The sequence below is a fragment of the Arachis duranensis genome, chromosome 3, assembly GCF_000817695.3.
Source record: "Arachis duranensis cultivar V14167 chromosome 3, aradu.V14167.gnm2.J7QH, whole genome shotgun sequence".
Classification (NCBI taxonomy): domain Eukaryota; kingdom Viridiplantae; phylum Streptophyta; class Magnoliopsida; order Fabales; family Fabaceae; genus Arachis; species Arachis duranensis.
Window position 1 is genome coordinate 122,386,986 of NC_029774.3, and position 20,960 is coordinate 122,407,945.

The following is a 20,960-nucleotide window of genomic DNA, read 5'->3' on the forward strand; positions in this document are numbered from 1 at the left end:
ATAAAATAAATATATAAATTTTGCGATGTATGTCATCAAATAGGTGGTTGATGTGACTCAATTTGATACGAAATTTTTAAACATTTATAAATATTATTTTGGACTTTATAAATCATATATTTTAAAATAAAAATATTATTTATATATTAAAAACAATAATCAATATATTTGTGTATAAATATATGTGTAATTTAATTTATTTTTAATGTGTATTTAATTTATATTCCAGTATATATTTTATACTGGTAATTAATTTTAGTGGTTGATTTGATTTGATGTACAGATCTATTAATAACAATCATAAAAGTGCTGACACTGTTTTTAAATTTTAAGTGAGAATTTTTTAAATATTTTTAAAGAATATCTTGATTATATCCCATATATAACAATGTACTAATTAGTTATTTAAAAATTTTCTCAAAAAGACGTGCTAATCCAAACAAGGTTATAAATTTATGTAAACCATTTAGTAGTATTCTACTTTTAGTGACCTGATGTTAGATGCCTGTTTTATTAACCTAATCTAATACGCAATGTGTTGTATTGTTATAGTATACAAAACTCAACCATAAATTAATTATCATACAAAATCTCCTAATTAAATCTTGTCAACTTTAGTTTAATCTATTAATTGCGTATGACTTGCAACAGATTATTGAAATAGAGTGTTCAATTCAAAATTCAAAACTTTAATTAATATACAATTGTATTTGGTAAGGGTTTATGCAAATTGAACATTAATTAATAAATCTCATGAAAAAAGATTTCACCATACTTGGTGATAGAAGCTTGTTTTTTATTGAAACACAGAAAAGGCCCAAAAAAAGGGGTTAAAGTCTTAAAGAAAAGCAAAGGAGAGAAAGAGAAAAACTTCAAGTTCAAGGAAGAGAGGGGAGAACTTGCAAAGTTGCAACTAATTATGCTATTATTAGTGTACTCTATCGTTTTAAAAACCGTGCTTTTCTTTAAAAAGGAAAGAAAAATATTTCAAGAACAATCAATATTATTAAAATTTGTATTGAGCGTGTCAAATTTAACTCTTAAAATTAATTCAAAAGATAAATGATGTCTCACACTTATAAATTCTCTCTAGATATATTATAATTAAAAGGTGTGAAATTCATATAATATATTCTCTCTTGGAAAGTGAACAACTGAACATTTGTGAATAGGTGCTTTAATAATATTGAATTTAATTTTAGATATAATGTCATAAAATTACTTATTTAAAAAATTTAAATTAATAAATAGAGATAAATGGATAGTTTTTTTCTCTAATATTGTATGACAATGTAAATTTCACATTTCTTAAGAATTAAGCTCAAAAAAAGCTTTTACATAAGAGGATGCACTAGGTATAAACTATTAATGTACTTATATTATACCTAATTTAAGTTTTAAAATAATTAATCTCATGACAAATATATAGATATATATTTTGATTTTTGTTATTAGAGTTTGAAATTAAAATTTTAAATTCTCTAATGCGGGTGGTTCAAATATGAAGAGTTCTATTTGGATGGAACGTCGTCAGAGTTTGCTGTGTATATGATTGCAACATATAGCCATGCTAAAATATTTGAATACGTGCTTTTTTGTCACACACATATATAATTATATAAATTTCATTGTTTTAGTTTCATTAATGTACTAGTTTCTTGAATGCAGTTGTTAGCTGTGAAATAAGATAGACTACAATACTCGTAAATCAAACATGCAAGAACAAGCTTCTTTCTTTTCTAATTTATATGTATATGGAAATAGAATTAGAAGGTCCTCATAAGAATCATATCAGTGATCTGGAAATAAAACAAGTACCAAACAATTCATCATTGGTCCTAAGCTCCTAATTATTGAAACCTAATTGTGCCATGCCTAATTAATTGGAACACTACTAAGGTTGTATAATAATTCCGCATTGAAAAAAAGATAGTGTTGAAATATTAATAGTCCATAATAATGATATTCATGTGTTGATGATGATGCATGGTAGGTCCCATTGGAGTACCGACACCTACCACACGTGTCAGATGCAAGTGTGTTCTTTGACTTGACCGCTCAAGTGTGGCCTCACCTCACAAATCACAAACCATTATTTTTTTTGAAACATAGAAAGCTCAACACATTAAAGTGGAGCATAAAATAAAGAAGAAGACACACAACGAGCTACCAATCAAACCAACACCTAACATCCCAGACCTATCAACAGCCTCTCCCAGAATCACCACCATGCCATTCTGTACAGCTCATCACCGTCTTTGTGTGGATTACCTCCAGGCTTGCTCTTGTATTCTTAAAGATTCGTGAATTCCGTTCCAACCAAATGTTCCAAATAACTGCAAAGAACACTGTCATCCACATCTGCTGCCCTTGTTGTCTATTATGCAAGCCATGCCAGCTTTCAAACATTTCCCTAATGGTTCCAGGAATCACCCACTCTCTACCTAGTGACCTCAACCACTTACACCACACCTGCCAAGCTACATCACACCTAAGGAATAAATGCTCAGCAGATTCTAATTCCTTAGTACACATTACACACAAACTATCCCCCAGAATGTTGACTCCTATTTTACCCAGCCGCTCATTGGTGTTAACTCGATCAACTAGCACAAACCACCCAAATAGCTCAATCCTCGGAGGAACAAAACCTTTCCAAACGGAGCTCGTGAAACTATAACTCGTTATTTCAGCCGAAAGAGTCTCCGCTTGTATAGCCTGTATCACAGAACGAGTAGAGAAAACACCTTTATTGTCAAACTTCCCCCCCTCCACCCCCTAATATTCCAACTGCCCACAATCATTTAAATAAAGTTTTGCTCACCTTTTGTTTATTTTTTGGCCGACTCCTTCTCGCCTTTTCCTTCTGCTTCGCTAGCCTTCTCTTTGCCGCTATTTCCTCATTTTGTGCTTGTAGAATCGCCATAATGTCTTCTTCCTCATCGTATAAAACCGCTCCCGATTCCACAGCCAGTGCCCAGGTTGCTTGGTTTTCCTGGCTCTGTACTCCCTGCGTCCCCTTGTACTCCTCCCCTTCTACATGACCACCTGGGCCCAGCTCATTCCCTGCTCCACCCCCCGGGCGTCGCTTTTAGCAGCCACCCCCAGTATGTCTCCCTCTGTGTTGCCTTTAGCTTCTGAGGTTTCACCCTTCCTCGTTTTTCGGCTTAGACTCGTTTGGGAACCATCATCGTGGAGACCGGTCTCACCACCACCGTGCTGCGCCCCTTGTATCTGCCGGCGATTTGCTTCCCCCACCCTCGTCCCCTCATGCGCTACACCGCCACAATCCAACTCAACACCAGCCTCCTCAGTCGGCCCTACTCCCTCCACCTTCTCTTCCAAAACCTGGATCCTATCCTCCAACGAGCCCCTAGCTGTGTGCCTCACCTCTCCCTCCTCAAGTTCCTCCTCCTCTTGGCACCCCAGCCTCTCTCGCAAACCTACTATTTGCGCCGCATCACCCAGATCTCGTGGGACCTGTCGGATCATAAGACTACCCGACCCGGCCTTGCCCCCAATGGAGAGCGGTCCATGGACCGTTGCATGCAGTAGACTAGCCTGGCCCAGCCCAACAGCTGGCTCCCTTCGCAGGCGTGTTTCGTACACAGTCAACCTCCCATCTACCCCCTGATTTGCTATTGGGCCAACTGAAGACCAGCCCACCCCTCTACAATAACCCACACACGCCCCAGCCTTGTAACACACCTGATGGGCCTCGTCATACATACCATAAGTACCAGCCCATTCCACATGATCTCCTCTCACACCTCCACAAACCTGCGTAACCGTATTCTCCGACTCCCCCTCATGAACCACCTCACACCCCTTAGAATCTGCTACTCCACCTTCCTTGGTACTATCTGAATCTGGTACAACCGTATCCTTTTTGAAATTCAAATACTCAACGTTCACATCATTCAAAAAGACATCAGAAGTTACTATTCTGCCCTCTCCTTGCGCAGCCTCTGTAAGCCTGTCGGAAACCAATTCTGCCGCCGGATCCCAGTTACCCACCCCCTTTTCCAGGGCCGTGCTAGCGGCGCCAGAAGCTGCATTCTCATCATAGCCACTTCTGCTTCTCTCCATACTGACTGCAGCATCCTCCTGGCAGCCTACCTCCTTCACAAAAATCCCAAATGCTGTCTTCCCAACAACAATTTGCATCCATTCTCTGATTGCATCGAACACCCCCGTCTCAACTTGAATCCTTCCCGCTGTGAAGGAGGCTTTTTCCCCAGTAATTACATCACACAGACCACCCTCTTCACTGAGCAGAGGTCCACTGGGTGCAATGTTTGTCCCACTAAACTCCTCGCCAACCATTCCATATTTGGTTCAACTATTGGCACATCAATTCTTTTCATATGTCCACTCCCCTTTGTGGCAGTCTGATGTTCTCGCACTGGCTGTTCCCCAAAGGATTTGGCAGCCGCAACCCCGTTCCCATGATAAGACGCCCCTGCTACGCCTCCATTCTTAGGTACGATTTCCTTCCTCACTGATCCACCCATCACTTGAGATTGTCTTCTATACTTCGCTTCTCCAACGGTAATTACCTTCCCCCGTAATCTCCAGTGGTTCATTTCTGCAATCGCCTTGAGGGCGCCCCCTTTTGTCGTGTAACGAACAAAAGCAAACAGGTAAATCGATCCACTCTTTCGTTTCCGGGCAAGATATATATCGTTAATTCTTCCTGTCCAACAAAACAAGTGATGTAATTCTCTCCTAGAGATATCATCCGGTAGGTTGTCCACGAATACAGAGAACGAAGAATTTTCCAAGCGATGATATGTATCCCTATTCCAAATTCTGGTATCCTTTGCTGTTGACTGTATTCCTAACGTACTCCCTCCCCTAGAGTACTCACCTCTCACAGCCTCTCCCTCCCTCATTATTCACCCTAGGGTAATCACAAACCATTATTGCCCTACCTTAACTTATTAGGGCTTCAAAAATCTCAATCACTTTTAATTGATTTTCGGATACATATAAATACAGATAAAGATATACTACTAGCTAGTTAGTTGATGCTAATGTAGCCAGTTCATCATCTGATTAATTAATTACTCAATTCCTCCAGGAAAATTCACATATTAAGGATTTCTTTTTTTTTTGAATCTTTATTTTCAAACCACCAATAATGAAAGCTAGCTTTACAAATTCCACTTTAATTTCTCGTATGATCTCATCATCAACTTATATAGACCTAGCTAGTTTCTAGCTACTTGACAATTGATGGGGAAATTGTTTCGTTTATTCATGTGCGTGCTTTACAAATCTAAATTAAATCTAAGGTATCAAGGTTGTTTTTCTTGATAATAATTATACTATATAACCACATCATCATCATCCACATTCATATCAAATACATCCCAGTCCGATAATCTGGTTTTGCTAAATACAGCATGGTTGTCGCTATCATTAACTAAGAGATGAGAGACACTTTGCTCTTTATTGATAACTTTACAAAATATATACACCACAATTTCTCTCAAAATTAATATTTGTTATTGTTATCATTTTTTTATAATAAAATTAAGCAACTAAATAATTTCTCAACCTTAGTCACGCATTTTTTTTTCTTTTTTCTCATTTTTTTATTATTATCACCTTTTTTTTTTTATATCTGTTCAACAAAACTATTAAATAATTTTTTAGGCTTTATTTTATTGTTGATGCAAGATTTTTTGTATTTAGCTTTAAGCCTTTAATTTGATTAGTTTTGATTGATTATTTATTCTTAATGACAATGTGAAAGGAAATTTTAATTAATTAAAAATTAATTTTTGTATGTTTTTCCTCTTCTTGAGTCGAGGTTATGGTTCAATAATCGAAAAAAAATATATAAATTTTGATACATAACATATAAATATTGATAAAATATTTTAAAAAATGTCCAAAATATTAATACCTAACTAACTAATAAAATACATCACATAAAAAATTTTATGTAAATATTAATGCAAAATACAAAACTTTTTGTACACAACATAAAAAATAATTTTTAAAATTACACGTCAGAATATTAACACCCAACTAACAAAATATATATTACATAAATTTTGGTGTATAATAATTTTTTTTATAAAATTATATATATAGAATATTAATACTTAATCAACAAAATATGAATAACACATAAATTTTTGAACGATCACATATCTAAAATATTAATTCACCTAACTAATACGTTAATTAATACGTTTGTAGCAAAAATTTATATATTATATTAATAAATTTCAATTTTCTAAGCAATGCTACTAAAATGATTATCTTTCCTTTTCAGTTTTAATTTTTACACTGATATCTTACTAAGCTGCTTAATTACTTAATTATGTTATTTTTTGTTTGATTTATAATTATCTTCTCATTTTACCTTTTTTTTCTCCCTTTTCATCATAAGAGACTTTAAAATGACCTTGGACTTTTACGATTTTACTATTTGATCTGAAATTCTGAATCAACAACTGTGGGCGCAAAATAATTAAACAAAATGAGTGTGATTAGAATAACGAAAAACATGAAAATTATTAACTATATATTGGTTGACATTATCAATCACTTAAAGCGGTGTGTCATATAGAGCACAATCAAGAGTCACATATAAGTAATTAAAGATAGACATATTCTTGATTCTTGTAAAAAAAAAAAAGGAAAAAAAGAAGAAGAAGAAAGGTGAAGTATTGATTGTTACTCTAGTATATGTTTGCGTGAAAAAAGCCAGAAATACGGAAAGCATAGAACTAATGACAAGATCCACACCAGAAATAAATCTGTTTCATAGATATAAAACAACAATAATAAATAAACAAATATTTTTAAAATAAATATGTTTGGTTAATTAAGATTTAGGAAGAAGAAGAAACAGAGGTAGAGAAGCAGGGTTGGCACTTGTCAGGAGTGGCTGTTGGGTTGTAACTTGTGAGCCGTTGGATGGATACCAAACTGCCCAATGCCGCATCCACATCCATTGATCTTCAGAATCCCCTTCACATGGATCTTTGTCTCTACTCTCAACAGTGTTATCATTCATTCTTTATTTTAATTGCATTTCTATACTACCTTTTGTTACTGTCCTTTTCTCATTTAGCAATCAAGGTTATTCAAAAATTTTGGATATTTTGTTATTTATTATCCACATGGTATTCTGAAAAAAATAAAAAAGCCCATAATGCTTTCATTATTCATGTAGTTATTTTATATCCCATACACACAATATATTTCTAAGTTTTTCAAAAGAAAAAAAATGTTTTTTTTTTTGGCTATCTCTCACTTTCAGAGTTTCAGAACTTGGATGTAATGATAATAGTAATAATAATAATAATTAGATAATGAGTAGGTCTATATTTGCTTGATTAGTCCCAATAGGATGACCCACCATGGTTAGCTACTAAATAATGGCCTAAAGATGTTGTCTTTGTAGTTTCCCAGTCTTCTTCACTCTCTCTCTCTCTCTCTTTCTCTATCCTGCAATACATTTTTTACAATCTTTCTTTATTTCATCACCTTCTCCCACTCTGCTGAATCAGAAATTGATAATGATGCAAATGCAATGTCACATTCCAAAAATTTTCTCCATTTAACAACTACTGTATATTATTATTATTATTTATAAGTTAGATTAGACACCCATACTCTCTCCTCTTCTTTTCTGTAGGTTGCTGCTAAGAAAATTCTCTCCAACCCCACAAGCAAAGCAGCTTTAACTTTATTCAGTTTTTTTAATTTCTTCTCTCTCCACTGGGTTTCTGTGCCACTTTGTTGTGGGATCTACTTCATCACAATGGGTTTCTCCCAAGGAACCTGCACTGATTCCAGTGACATTTCCATTGCCCCAAATGTTCCTCTTCCTCCTCCTTCCTCTTCCTCCTCCTCTCTACTTGCACATCACTACTGTGACCACAACAACCTCAAATTCAGAACCTTTCTCGGAAAAATGATTTGGGATTTTGGTTTTGCATGTCTTTCCAGCCCTTCTTCTCCTCCTCCTTCTTCTTCTTCTTCGAGTAGGAGGAGGAATAGCTGCAAAGATGATGAATGCAGCAACAAGAAGGGTAATTTGGAGCACAACAAGGCTTGGCTTCTTGCTGAGTCTGGTGGCTGTGGAGCTGAACTGTTGAACAATGCAGAGCCTCAATCGGTTCACTCTTCTTTCAGGTTCAGCTTCTGTTCTCAGGTTGAGTTGGAGTCCCTCAACATGAGTTCTTCAAGTGCTGCAACGGTTCTCATGGTGAATTTGGACAATGGTGTCAGTGAATCACGCGCCAGAGAGATCAAGTGGAGGAGGATTGAGTCTTTGGAGAAGAGCATTTCCCCAGTTGCACACTCTTTGATCAGATTCACCTATGCTGAAATACTCTCTGCTACCCGCAATTTCTCCAAAGGTGACTTTTCCCCCCTCTTGCCTTCTATATGGATTTAAAAGTTGAGATTTTTATCATAAAAATAATATTTTTAAGTTTCTAATGACACTGAACGTATGAAGAGATTAGAAACTTTTCAAACTCGTTAGCAAAACCCTTTTTTATTGCTGGTGTTGTGATATTGTTTTGGTTGAAGTTGGTTCCTTTTTGTGTGTTAGAGATCATGATTGGTTCTTTGTATTTGTGTTGGTTAGGTAGAGTATTGGGGAGAGGGGCGTTGAGCTGTGTTTTTAGAGGGAGAGTTGGGATTTTGAGAACTGTGGTGGCTATAAAACGCTTGGATAAGGAAGATAAGGAGTCTGCAAAGGCATTTTGTAGAGAATTGATGATTGCAAGTTCCCTTCATAGCCCAAACGTCGTTCCCCTTGTTGGTTTTTGTATTGACCCGGAGGAGGGTTTGTTCTTGGTGTACAAGTATGTCTCAGGTGGCAGCTTGGAGCGGCACTTGCATGGTGGGTACTCATTTATCTGATTATTGTATTTTCAGTGAGGCTTTGGTTTGAAGTCAATGAATTTGACTGATTATAACAAGGCTTATTCTACAGGGAGGAAGAAGGGTGGGAAGGGTAGTTCACCCCTTCCATGGTCTGTGAGGTACAAAGTTGCAATTGGGATTGCAGAGGCTGTGGCTTATCTGCATAATGGAACTGAAAGATGTGTTGTTCACAGAGACATTAAGCCCTCTAACATTCTGCTTTCTTCTAAGAAGACTCCCAAGGTGAGTTTTGTTGCGAATTGGTCGGATGATATGAAACAATGTCTTAATTGGCCTTGCAAGTCATTTTGATTGTTTTTGTTGAATTGTAGTTATGTGATTTCGGGTTAGCTACTTGGACTACGGCGCCTTCAGTTCCTTTCCTTTGCAAAACTGTCAAAGGAACATTTGGGTACGATCATATTCCCTCGATTCCCTTCAAATTGAATATGCAGAACTTCGGAATTTTTGGCATCATTAGTTTTCATGCTCAAATCACTGAAGTTAAATATACTATATCAACATTTTTCTAACAGATATTTGGCTCCTGAGTATTTCCAACATGGTAAAGTATCAGATAAGACTGATGTTTATGCTTTTGGAGTTGTCCTATTGGAACTTATAACTGGTCGGAAACCAATTGAAGCAAAAAGGTCTCAGGGGGAGGAGAACTTGGTCCTATGGGTGAGTTAAAAACACTTTAATTCTTGCACAGTTTTGCCATAACTCCTGACTGATGATGGTTTTCTTTTTGGATTGAGATTGATAACAACAAACATTTTAAGCATAACTTGCTCCTTTCTAATAGTACATTAACTTTGAAGAAAGCAGTAATATCAATTTCACCTTGTCTTTATCACAGAAGACACTATGATAGCCTAGTTGTATGCTTCTCTTACGAATCAAATCAAAACAAAACTGAAAATTGTTCAATTTTCTGGTTCATTTTCAAATGGACATTCCCTTGTTGACAAACATCAAATTTGACATACATTTGCAGGCTAAGCCTTTTCTACAGAAAGGGAAAGGAGCCATTGACGAGCTGCTCGATCCTCAACTCAAATGCAGTTTGAGATTCTCAAATCAAATCGCTCGGATGATCGAAGCAGCAGCCGCTTCTGTCACAAACGAGGAATCTCGGCGACCCGGCATACACGAGATTATCGCGATACTGAAAGGTGAAGAAGAACCTCTATTCTCTAAAAGAAAGAAGTCTGGTTTTCTCGGGAATGGATGTGTGATTGATTGTTATTCTCAGCTAGAACAAACAAATAATGAGATGAAAAGTCACTTGGCTTTGGCAATGCTAGGAGTTTCTGAGTTTGAGGATGAGGATTATCTCTATGGTCGTTAAAAACATGATAACTACCTCAAAATAATTCACTTTTTGCCATGATTCTTACTTTTCTGACTAGAGTATTAAAGATATATATATCTAAGCGTGTTGAAATTGTAAATAGAACTAGGAGCTAAGACAAAGATTGGTTTGTCTGTAGATATCTTCCCTTTGTGTTTTACCTTATTGTCAAAAGGTGAAGTGTAGTTCATTGTTTGTGCTTCATGTTGTAAAACAATATCTTTTATTCTTACAAGTTACCGCCGCACAAAGTTTAGGTTGGATTGGAGAATAGAAAACTTTCATTTTGAAGTTCTCAGTGGCTAAACATCAAAGTAACATATTGAACAACATTCATAGAACTATTTGTTCTTACACTAATGGATTCATTTTGGAACATGTGCAATCTCATCATCATTATTATTTTAGTAAAGCACATGTAGTTTCATGTAAGTTTATTGTCGTTTTCTTTTTTCTTATGATCCTATATGATCGGCCCTCCCTATTATTTATGTCATTATATGGACATTATCCTATGTCAACAAGATGTATCATGTCTACTTGTGTAGGTACATCTCAAGATTTGTTGTTTTAAAGAAGCCCCCCCTTTCTCCTCCCTCTCTCTCTCCCCTCCTCTTCTCTCTTTGGAGATTATTAGAGCATCTCAACATCTAGTCACATACCCTTTATGTGTAGGATAAGGTTCTTTGTTTAATAATAATGCAAGTTGGACATACCAAAGACATGGAAAACAAAAAGCTAATCAATCACAAGACATAACCACATAACTAATAAAACATAGAACATCAAACATTTTTCTCTAGTAATCGTTGATTACATAGCACAAAGATGTACACAACTAGATTAAAAGGATGGAGAATGAACAAGGAAGGCAAGGAATGAATTAGAAGATCTTGGCGACATCCCTGACTAGGCCACGGTTCTCTCTTGCAAACGCCGTGAATTCCTCGTACGAAATGAAGCCGTCGCCATCTGTGTCGAGCTCTTCCATCATCCGTTGCACTTCCTCTGGGGTCACCGATCCTAGTGTCTTGAGTGCTTCGCCGAGCTCCGAGGAAGAGATTTGACCATCACCATTGGCATCAAAATTCTTGAATATTTTTTCCCTGTCAGCTACATCTTGTGGATCATCGTCAGCCATTGTAGGATCTTCTTGTTCTTGTTTGGGTTGTATGAGTGAAAATGAGATTTGTTGTGTTGTTTTCACACTGAAAATGGAGATTGGGAGGTGTAAATGTCGAGAGCTTGGCTTTTAAAGCATTTTGGTTGCCGTTAAGGTAAGGCCATCCTTTAGTATCGGGTGTTCACAAAATAACTAACTCACCAAAATAAGCTATGGTTTTAAAAAAAAAAACTATTTGTTAAGAAAAAGTACGGAATTTAAGCATGTGTTCATTAGGAGTAATGATTGGAAATGTTTTACCAAATTGAGGCAATTTTCTTATGTTAGATGTGGGCATGTGGCAGCTAAATCATATGCTTTGTAATGTCTTAAGAAGTGATGCAGTCCTAAAGCTTCTAATAACTATATATTTAATAAGAGGGGGAACCAGGGAACAAACAATAGTGCTAAAGATTTTTTAGGCTAATTAGAAAGGACTGATGTATGAAAACTGTAAAGTGAAAAGCTTTTCTCATATTAGAGATTACTGATGACTAGATATCCATTTTGGTCCCTGAGATTCATACGATTACTTAATTTGGTTCCCGAAATTCAAAATTACCTATATTAGTTCTTCAGATTTAAGTTCGGGCACCAATATGGTCACTCGACTCTTTCCAACGATAACTAGGCAAATGGAGTGCTGATATAGCACTCTCCCTACTACACTAGATGATGAGTAAACGACGTCGATTACCCTTGACGTCTAAACAAGTCAGAAATGGTGAAGGTAGAGAAGAAGAAGAATACTTTATTTTAGGTCTCCATCATTTCTTCTCCCTTCATATACAAAGCGACGACATTTCTGACTTATTTGGATGTCAAGGATAAACGACGTCGTTTACTCATCATCCAGCGTGGCAGGAGGGTGCCATTTCAGCGTACCATTTGTCTAGTCATCACCGGAAAAAGTTGAAAAACCACATTGGTGTCGAGGCTTGAATCTAGAGGACCAGTATAGGTAATTTTGAATTTCGAGGACCAAAATAGATAATCGCCTAAATCTCAGATACAAAAATGGGGATTTAGTAGATTATAGTGATATCAAATGCGAAGTTATTGAAAAAAGAGAAGAGGCCGAATATAAAGGAAAACACCTCGATGAGAGAAAACATAATTTGCCCAAGAATCAGGATTCATACTATGTTGCTTACTTGGACCCCTAGGCAGGAGGCACTAATCATCCATAATCAAATGATCACATAATTTATTAGATATTAAGTTTCACGCTGATCTTCCAATATATAATGCTCCAGTTGACCATTGCAATAATAGTGTGAAAATGGTATAGGAGGAGTAAAACCTAACAGGGTTTGCATTTCTCATTTCAATAACTTAATTAAGCATTTTAAAATTTCAGGGGACCAAAAATTGATGCCCACCTGCAATTTCAAGAACTAAATTGGATATTTACTCGTGTAATCTTCTATGATTTATACCATAATATGACAACTAATAAAAGATTATTGCAACAAAAAAGGAGAAAAAAGAAAATTTCCTGCTGTGCGATATTGCAAATTTGGCAATGCACCTTGCATGTGTATTTCATCACCAATAAGGCAGTAACCAACACACTTACACCCTTGAAAAACGAACCTAATTCTAAATCTCAGCATACCAACTAATAGAAAACTATAACCGAACTACTTTCTTGAGATCCCGTGGTGCTATTCACAAAATTCTATGGTCACAAGTAGGATATCAACTTGTTTCCATTTGTTCCCCACCTTCCTCACCATTTGATTTTGTTGGTTCAGCACCATTGGCATCTTCAGGGGGTGGTGGCAATGTTCTCTTCACAATCTCAACTATTTCTGTGAGCTCTTCATCCGAAAAACGAGTATCACAACACTCTATGATCTATGTAACAAAAGCAAAGCACACCAAAACTCTAATTAGAACTACTCAAATAAATGCTAAACACAAGTGAAGATAAACAACAAACTCAAAAGCATATCACCGCGTTCATCGATTGTCAATATCAAACATAAAAATAACATAACATAGCAGGGTGATTCTATGGCTTAATAATTCATGCACCATCATAATTACTTTTCTCATTTCAAAACAAATGCAACCAATCAAGAATTGACATACCCCAAATTCACATTGAACAAGGAACTTACAAGACAAGGTTTTGTCATTTATGTTATAGGCTACAAGGACTCAGATATGGGTTCAAGGATGACTAATCACTTTTCCGTATGAGTTTCCGAATCATACTAAGATGAATTCAGAGCTAAGCATTTTCCATAGTATTTAGAAGTTATGTAATAATGTCAAGGTACCTATTAATTCTCAGGAATATTCTATTGCTTATATGTTAGTGTGTTACTGCTAACCAGTTTACTAAAGCGAAATACAAGTATTAGTGGGTAAAAACTAAAAAGTTCAGAGCAATATAACTTGTAAACATTATTGGCAACATACGGGGAAAATTTCGACTATGTTGGTGGGCCTGATGTTGATTATGTTGAGAATCTCAGCTTTTGCTAGATCATGGCTTTCAACACTTTCCAAGAACTCATTGATGCTCTCTCTTGTTTGATCACGAGCAGCAGTATCAATCAGATAATCATAAACCTGATGGAGATGCATCAGGGTCATAACTCATACATAGATAAAAAAAATGTACTATAACCATCTATTGAAGTTACCGGAAATAAATAACTAAGGATATTTTCACAAACTAACAGTGTCAAGTACAATTCAAACAAATCTATTCATGTGGCGATATAAATTCATTGCATATCCAAATTAAATCGGGTTTTTAATACCTTGTATTCAGACTGGGCTACTTTGGCAAGAACCCTAGTAGGATCTTTGGAAGCTCCTTTAGCTCGTAAGAAATCAAGCACCTCGAAGTTGGTGAGGGCACCATTATTTGCCTCTAAGCTATCATCAACAAAATTGTTATCAGAGCATTAACCGAAATCCCTGCTAGAGAGTCAACGCTTCAATTGAAAGAATATATAATTTTGGGGGGGGAAAACATTTTAAAAAAAGTTAATAGACTTACATTTTCATCTTCGAGAGAGCAGAGAGTGAGAGCAACGGTGACAAATGCTACTGAATCAGCGGGGAAACACTTCAAAATGAAAATAAAAAAGGAATGAAAACAGAACCGCAAAGGGAAATTGGTCGCGGCACCGCCCTCTGCCTTATGCAGCCGCCGCCTCAGTCGTCGGAGTCGCCGCTCACGCTGCGTCGTTGGTTATGTTTCGCTATCGCGTTCTTTCTCATTTTTTCTGGTACAGATATGGGCCTAAGCCCGATTTGATTTAGCGTTTTATTTTATCAGGCCTTGAACTAAGTTTGGGCTGAGTTCAATGGATAATACTATTGGGCCTTAATTCCTTCTGAAAATTACTGCGATATTTTAGGATTTGGAATACAATTAACAAATACTGTCTTGGTACTGAACGGGTTGGTTGTAATTTGGGAGCCCCGAGGTTTCTTGACCAGACCAGGACAACCGGTCGGGTTTGAACCTGCAACCTTTGAGGTGAGGAAAGGGAGATATGCCATGTGAGTTAAAGCTCATTGACACTATGACCAAAGATTGAAGTGCAGAAGTTACAACCAAAACAAAAAGTGGACTAGCGAGATACTAATCTTACTGATTCTGTATACCAACAAAAATATCTGATTGTACACCCCAAAAAAAAAATCTGATTCTTGTACTTTATGCCTTTGTGAGTAACGAAATTCAACTATTTCCTTAAGAAAAAGGGATACTGCCATGGGACTATTGTTTTCTATTAAAGAATATTTTTAAGGAAAAGTATAGGGTACCAACATATTATCTGCCAACTTCTGCCAACTCTTATTTATATTTGTGTTTCATAGAAGTGTGTTCGTAGATGTGTCTAATAATTAATATATTTTAAATACATATATAAAGAGACACATCCATAAAATATATTTATAAAGACACTTCTATTAAACACAGTTATAAAAAAGACATTTTTATTAGACACATCCACAAATACACTCCCATAAAACACAATTATAAATAAGAGTTAGCAGAAGTTGGCAGATATGCTGTTAGCAACGTAGCGAAACCGTATTTTTAATGCTGTGGAATTAGAATGTTATAGTATCAATTTTTTAAAAAAAATAATATCCCAAATCAGTTTCTAAAAAATTTAGTTGGTCAGTTGGTGACTTGGTGTATCTTAGTATTCAGAAAATTTTTATTTTGTTAGACCAATTGATTTGTTTATAAAAAAATAATCTAAAAAAAATTTTATGAACGGTTATATCTTTATTAAATAAAAATAGGAGCTGATTTATATATTATTTTATTAAATTTTGACGTAAAAATTAATATGTCTAATGAATAAAAAATTAAAGATATTGTTCTTTGGTCAAAAATTTTAGAATGCCACAAGTCTAGTAACTCACATGTAGGTACATTCAGATTTAGCTAGCTACACTGATGCAAGAATGCAAGGTGAATTGAAATGGGAGGAAGAAGTCACATGACATGATGCAAAGTGTCGTTTTTTAATGTTGGTGTTGCCTTTTCAATAGTATTTTTTAGCAATATAAAATTTGATGTATTTTTTTTATAGAAATCATAAATTTGATTTGTGATTTTTAATTTTTTTTTAATATACAAATTTAAGAATTAGATTTGTTTTTTGTATTTTATTTTTTTAAAATATTTAAATCGAACCATCCAATTTGCGTTACGATAAAAAAAAATTATTTCAATACAAATCGAATCCATTGATTTGTTTTTCATACTTTTCCAAGCTCACATCCCTATCCCTGAAAATACATTTTAAATTTTTAAAAAATACACTTTCATATTAGATTAAAACACAGCAGTTACAAGGATAACGCAACACTTTTGTCCATTACTAAAAAAATCAGCCATAAAGTGTTGCACATTGCAGATTATTCTATGGCTACATGGCAACCTAAACACACTTGAAGCCATTCTTCAATGTTGGAGCAAATAAACTATCTAGATGTAGTTGTTAAGCAGCACAAGAAGTGCTTGGTACAAAGTTTTGAACCATTTCATCTTCTTGATTGATTCCTTCCGCATTAACTATCTCACGCATTGCTGCGGCATTAAGAACACAGGCCTTCACCTCTTGGAACCTCTCTTCCGACAGCGAAACCTCAGCCAGGAGTTTCCATGCGTATGCTTCAGATGCTTGGTCGAAATCAACCATCCTCTTGAGCACTATGTGTCCACTTATCTCCCACACTGCTGGATTTACTTGTGCTTGTAGGATTTCTTGGCTAACTTCCCCAAGTGCTTGCCTCTCCGCAAAGCACTGTCTCATAAAAATTAAACAACTTATAACAACAAAGTTTGAGAGATTGCTATACATATTAATATAATATATGGCAACTACTCCAATGAAAATGTCAAAAACATCTTCTCATGATGATCTTTATTTAAAAAGTGTAACTTATTTGTTTAGGCACACTTTAAATAAAAGTAAAAGTAGCCACTTTAATATATTATAATGGAAAACTCTAGGGGGCAACAGTTTTATTGAATTTTGACCAGCATGTAACCAGCAGAGAAATGTGAGTCATTGGATGAAATCTCACACCAATCTCACACCATCAAATTATCATTGATGGCTAACAATCACAAAAATTGTTTGCCCCTAGCATTGCTCTATTATATTCCTTAATTTAAGTGCTAGCATAGTTACTTTTAAAGGAACTACCAAATATAAATATATAATTTGCTTCAAAACCAAATCTAATTAGATCAATGGAAACAGATAGATAGAATTTTCACCTGAGGGAACAGATATATCTTGTTACCACAATCAGAGATGAGAAAATTGAAGGGGATGTTGTTGTTCTGAAGGAAAACAAGAGAGTTTGCAACGGTATCAGAAAGATCACGTGTGGTGTTCCCACCCTCAAAAACAAGTCCTCGAACCGGATAGTCCAAGAGCTGAGATACAGAGAGTCCTTGAGGACATTGATGCCCCTTATTTTGTACAGTTTTTATTTTCTGCCTTTTGGCCTTCTCAACTGGGAAGGGTGCTGCCAAGTAATAAGCCTGCAGCAAAGTTAGTTTTTATTAGTTTTTACCCTATTTATGAATCCAGAAAATTCTTGCGAATTTAATATACTTGGAAGTGGAGATGATTGATGGTGGCAAATGCACCCAGACTATTGTAACCCAATCTGAAGAATGGATCAGCAGCTTCTTTAGCCATGTGCATTGCAAGTCGGAGGCTTTCATGATCGATCCTCTGAGGAAAGCAATCCAGGACACGAGGGATCAAAAGAACATGTCCATACTCAATAGGACTCACCTAATAATAACATCAAAGTCAATCAACCTTCATATCCATATATGAAAATTTTCTTATGAGTTTAGTTTAATAAACTAACATTGATTGCAACCACATTGGGAGATGCTGATGGCATGTTTTCAACAGATTCATTGGCCAACAAATGGCTTCTGTGGTCAACGCTCTGGTCAAAGATGAAGAGCACCTCCTCCTGTCCAATTTTCTTGAAATTGAACTTGTTTTCATCGAAGGGCTGAAGGACTTGGTCAACTCGGAACTCGGTGGGACGCTTCTTGAGGTGGCGGCCTTCGTTGAGCTGGGCTATGAAGCCGTGGTGGCCGGGGATGATTTTGGTCTGGCAATCGGTGACGTCATACCTGAAGAGGCCGCGGTTCATTCTGTCCTGCCACTGTCCAAGGAGCAAGTTGTGAAGGAATGATATTTCAGAAACTCCCTCACATGATTCTGCCAAACCAACATCCCCGTCTTTCTTGAACAAGTAAATTGGAAGCTTCGAAACTGAAATCAAATATTTATGTACATCAAAAACAAAAACAGCAGGTATTTTAATTGCATAATAATAATAAACGATGATAGAGGCATGCATGCATGCAGCGAAATCATGAAAAATAAAGAAACAAACCAGGTAGGCAACATGAACCAAGGCAATTGCGGCCACAACCAAAGGAAGGCTTATTATCAGAATGATCGTCTTCCTGATAATTGGAAACAACAGTAGCAACCCTCTTAATGGTCAACATGTTTAATTAGCACAGGAAGCAAGGAAGAGCTAGTCCCTTGCCACCGTGCTGAAAACAACGACAACCACCACCACAATAATTAAGATGAATATGGTGGTGGAGGCTCTCAATGCAAACTCTAAAGTTGAACGAATGTGGTTAATTGGTAAGGTTTTGTTTTGGTTTGAGTTTTAGTGTTGCCCCTAAAATTGAGCCTGGTTTCTCGTTTTGTGTGCCACTTCCACAATCCATAAATCAAACTATTATATACGTTATTAGTTATTTATTACGTCGCCTCCACACTTATCCTTTACGTCATCATTTTCTGTTGACAGTTAATTAGTTGCAATGTTTTACAAATCTTTTTTTTTTATCAACTCCATCTTTTCAAATTCTTTCTCTTCTTAACATCCATTTTCATAAGCTTATTCTTTCTGTTTTTACAATCCTATCTTCTTCTTCTTTTGTAGACTACCTTTTTTCCCTTCAAAATTCAAATATTGTGTTCGATATTTTTTCAAACGATGGATTTATATCTAAAATATTTTTAAAGTAAATCAACATTATTATCCTCTCATTTCAAACTCCATTAATATAATATAGATGATGAATATTTTCTTGGACTTTATTTTTCTCAATTTATTAGATAAAATCTGGTCTCATATAAATATAATAGTCTGATGATAACTTAGAATGGGAGAAAAGATTGTAGTAGTGCACTATTGAATCTAATTAAGTTACCTTTAATTTTTTCTATTTTAATTAATTTTTGGATTTTTTTACTTAAATAAAATAAGTAAATAAAAACTAAAATTATATGACTAATATATAAAATTTACGCCCACTATGTTATCCTATTTATATAAAAAAGAATAACAGGATATATATCTATATACATTTTTTTTAACTTTGGGGGTGATCAGGTAGTTCTGGTTCTTATTTAATTTATTTTATTCAAGTAAAAAGGTTTTGATTTTTTTAACTCTTTTAAAATTTATTCACAATGATAATATTATAAGATTTTGTTACATGTATATCATCAGCATTTTAAACGTTTGTGGCATAAATAAAACACAACGTTAATATATACTCTAGACATTTGGACAAAAAAATGATACTAACTTTTTTTTTTAAGAAAGTATGAGATAACAACATTTTGTCTGAATAATCTAAATAATAAGTTAAAAAATTAATTTCAAGTTTAAAAATTAAATTTTGAATTAATTAGGTTTAATTATAATTTTTTATTTTTTATTTTTTTTTTTGCAATCGTTCTCTCGCAATTCTGTGTCACCACTGCCGTTGCTATATCATGACGCTAGTGTTTTGCAACTACTGTATCGTTACTTGTTTTTTATCAGTTAAGTCGAATGTTACTATGTATACGAATGATTTTTTTCATTTTAAAGTGGATGTTTATTTGGGTATATCTCCGCATCGGATAGTTCTTTTATTTGGATCATACCATTTGGGTAAACGAAACAAAACGGCATGCGATGAAGGTGACGAAGACACGATGCAACGGCGTGGAAGCAAGGACAAAGGTGTAGTATTGGAACAGCAGCAGAACAAGGTCTCTAACTTGGCAACGGTGCGATGTCACAGAAGGGAGAAAAAGGCGTGCAACGGCAGCGTCACTTGCAGGAAAACAGGGGCAGCGCGACGTATAGGAGAAAAAGGTATAACGACAGCATCAAGGGTAGAGGGCACAATGCAGGGAAGAAGAAGGTGCAGTGGCAACGTCAGTTGCAGGGAATATAGGGCGGCGCGACGCATGGGGGAAGAAGGTGCAGTGGTGGTACGAGGCATTACTTCTGCAGACGGTGATAACGACGATAAGATGTGTTAGTGACGGCACGACAGGAAAGAGGAGCGAAGCGGCTGCGATAAAAGAAGAGTAAGGTAGAAGGCAAAAAACTAAAATTGGTGGATAAATAGAATGAAATGTTTTTTGTTTTAGTGGATTTAAAGTATATTATTGTTCGAGTTCCGTCTTTCTATGTTGAAATGTTACATTTTGATGAACTTTAAGATTAAAATATTTTACACGTGTACGCAATATTTATATATTAATGTACGATTAAAAAAAACGTATTTTAATTTTATAATACTAAAAAAATAATATAATTAAATAATTATATAAAATATTTTATATTATACATTAAAATTAGGATTTTCTAAGGCTGCAATTGAAATGATTAGTTTAATGGCTAATATTAAAAATAAGAAGAACTGATTGTCTGAATTATTAAAATATGAAATCATAGCATTTTGTTGGGGGCAAAAAGTATTATTTTGTTAGGGCAAAAAGCAACATTTTGTAGAAAAACGAAATGTTTATTGTAGGTAATAAAGATCAAAATGTTTTCGGTAGGTAATGAATATCGAAGTTTAAAGCAGAAAACATTCTTAAGGAGTTGAGAGGAAGAAGAAAGAAACACTGAGTAAGAATAGTTATTATTTTTGTGATAACTACTGAATTTGCATTATCATAATTGCTATTCAAGGTGCAAATATTT

General features: G+C 35.3%; 5 protein-coding genes across 5 annotated transcripts; 1 reads left to right on the top strand and 4 right to left on the bottom strand.

The window, feature by feature from the left end:
• Positions 1 to 2,202: 2,202 nt before the first annotated feature.
• Positions 2,203 to 2,926, bottom strand: LOC107480944 (uncharacterized). Its single transcript, XM_016101139.1, has 2 exons — positions 2,825 to 2,926; positions 2,203 to 2,718 (listed from the first exon to the last, which is right to left on the bottom strand). Exons 1-2 carry the CDS (start codon positions 2,924 to 2,926, stop codon positions 2,203 to 2,205), a joined length of 618 nt encoding a protein of 205 aa, XP_015956625.1.
• A 4,503-nt stretch (positions 2,927 to 7,429) lies between these two features.
• On the top strand, positions 7,430 to 10,636 carry LOC107481060 (probable serine/threonine-protein kinase PBL7). The gene is made up of 6 exons (XM_016101267.3): positions 7,430 to 8,387; positions 8,621 to 8,878; positions 8,972 to 9,144; positions 9,234 to 9,313; positions 9,438 to 9,585; positions 9,902 to 10,636. Exons 1-6 carry the CDS (start codon positions 7,787 to 7,789, stop codon positions 10,253 to 10,255), a joined length of 1,614 nt encoding a protein of 537 aa, XP_015956753.1. The 5' UTR covers positions 7,430 to 7,786; the 3' UTR covers positions 10,256 to 10,636.
• Positions 10,637 to 11,141: 505 nt separating this feature from the next.
• Positions 11,142 to 11,399, bottom strand: LOC107480970 (polcalcin Ole e 3-like). Its single transcript, XM_016101165.3, has one exon. It carries the CDS (start codon positions 11,397 to 11,399, stop codon positions 11,142 to 11,144), a length of 258 nt encoding a protein of 85 aa, XP_015956651.1.
• Positions 11,400 to 12,829: 1,430 nt separating this feature from the next.
• Positions 12,830 to 14,644, bottom strand: LOC107480969 (uncharacterized). The gene is made up of 4 exons (XM_016101164.3): positions 14,440 to 14,644; positions 14,198 to 14,315; positions 13,851 to 14,003; positions 12,830 to 13,280 (listed from the first exon to the last, which is right to left on the bottom strand). The coding sequence occupies exons 1-4, from the start codon at positions 14,445 to 14,447 to the stop codon at positions 13,122 to 13,124; spliced, it is 438 nt and encodes a 145-aa protein (XP_015956650.1). The 5' UTR covers positions 14,448 to 14,644; the 3' UTR covers positions 12,830 to 13,121.
• A 1,764-nt stretch (positions 14,645 to 16,408) lies between these two features.
• Positions 16,409 to 18,462, bottom strand: LOC107480942 (GDP-L-galactose phosphorylase 1-like). Its single transcript, XM_016101138.3, has 5 exons — positions 18,345 to 18,462; positions 17,802 to 18,220; positions 17,537 to 17,722; positions 17,194 to 17,463; positions 16,409 to 16,714 (listed from the first exon to the last, which is right to left on the bottom strand). Exons 1-5 carry the CDS (start codon positions 18,460 to 18,462, stop codon positions 16,409 to 16,411), a joined length of 1,299 nt encoding a protein of 432 aa, XP_015956624.1.
• Positions 18,463 to 20,960: the final 2,498 nt, after the last annotated feature.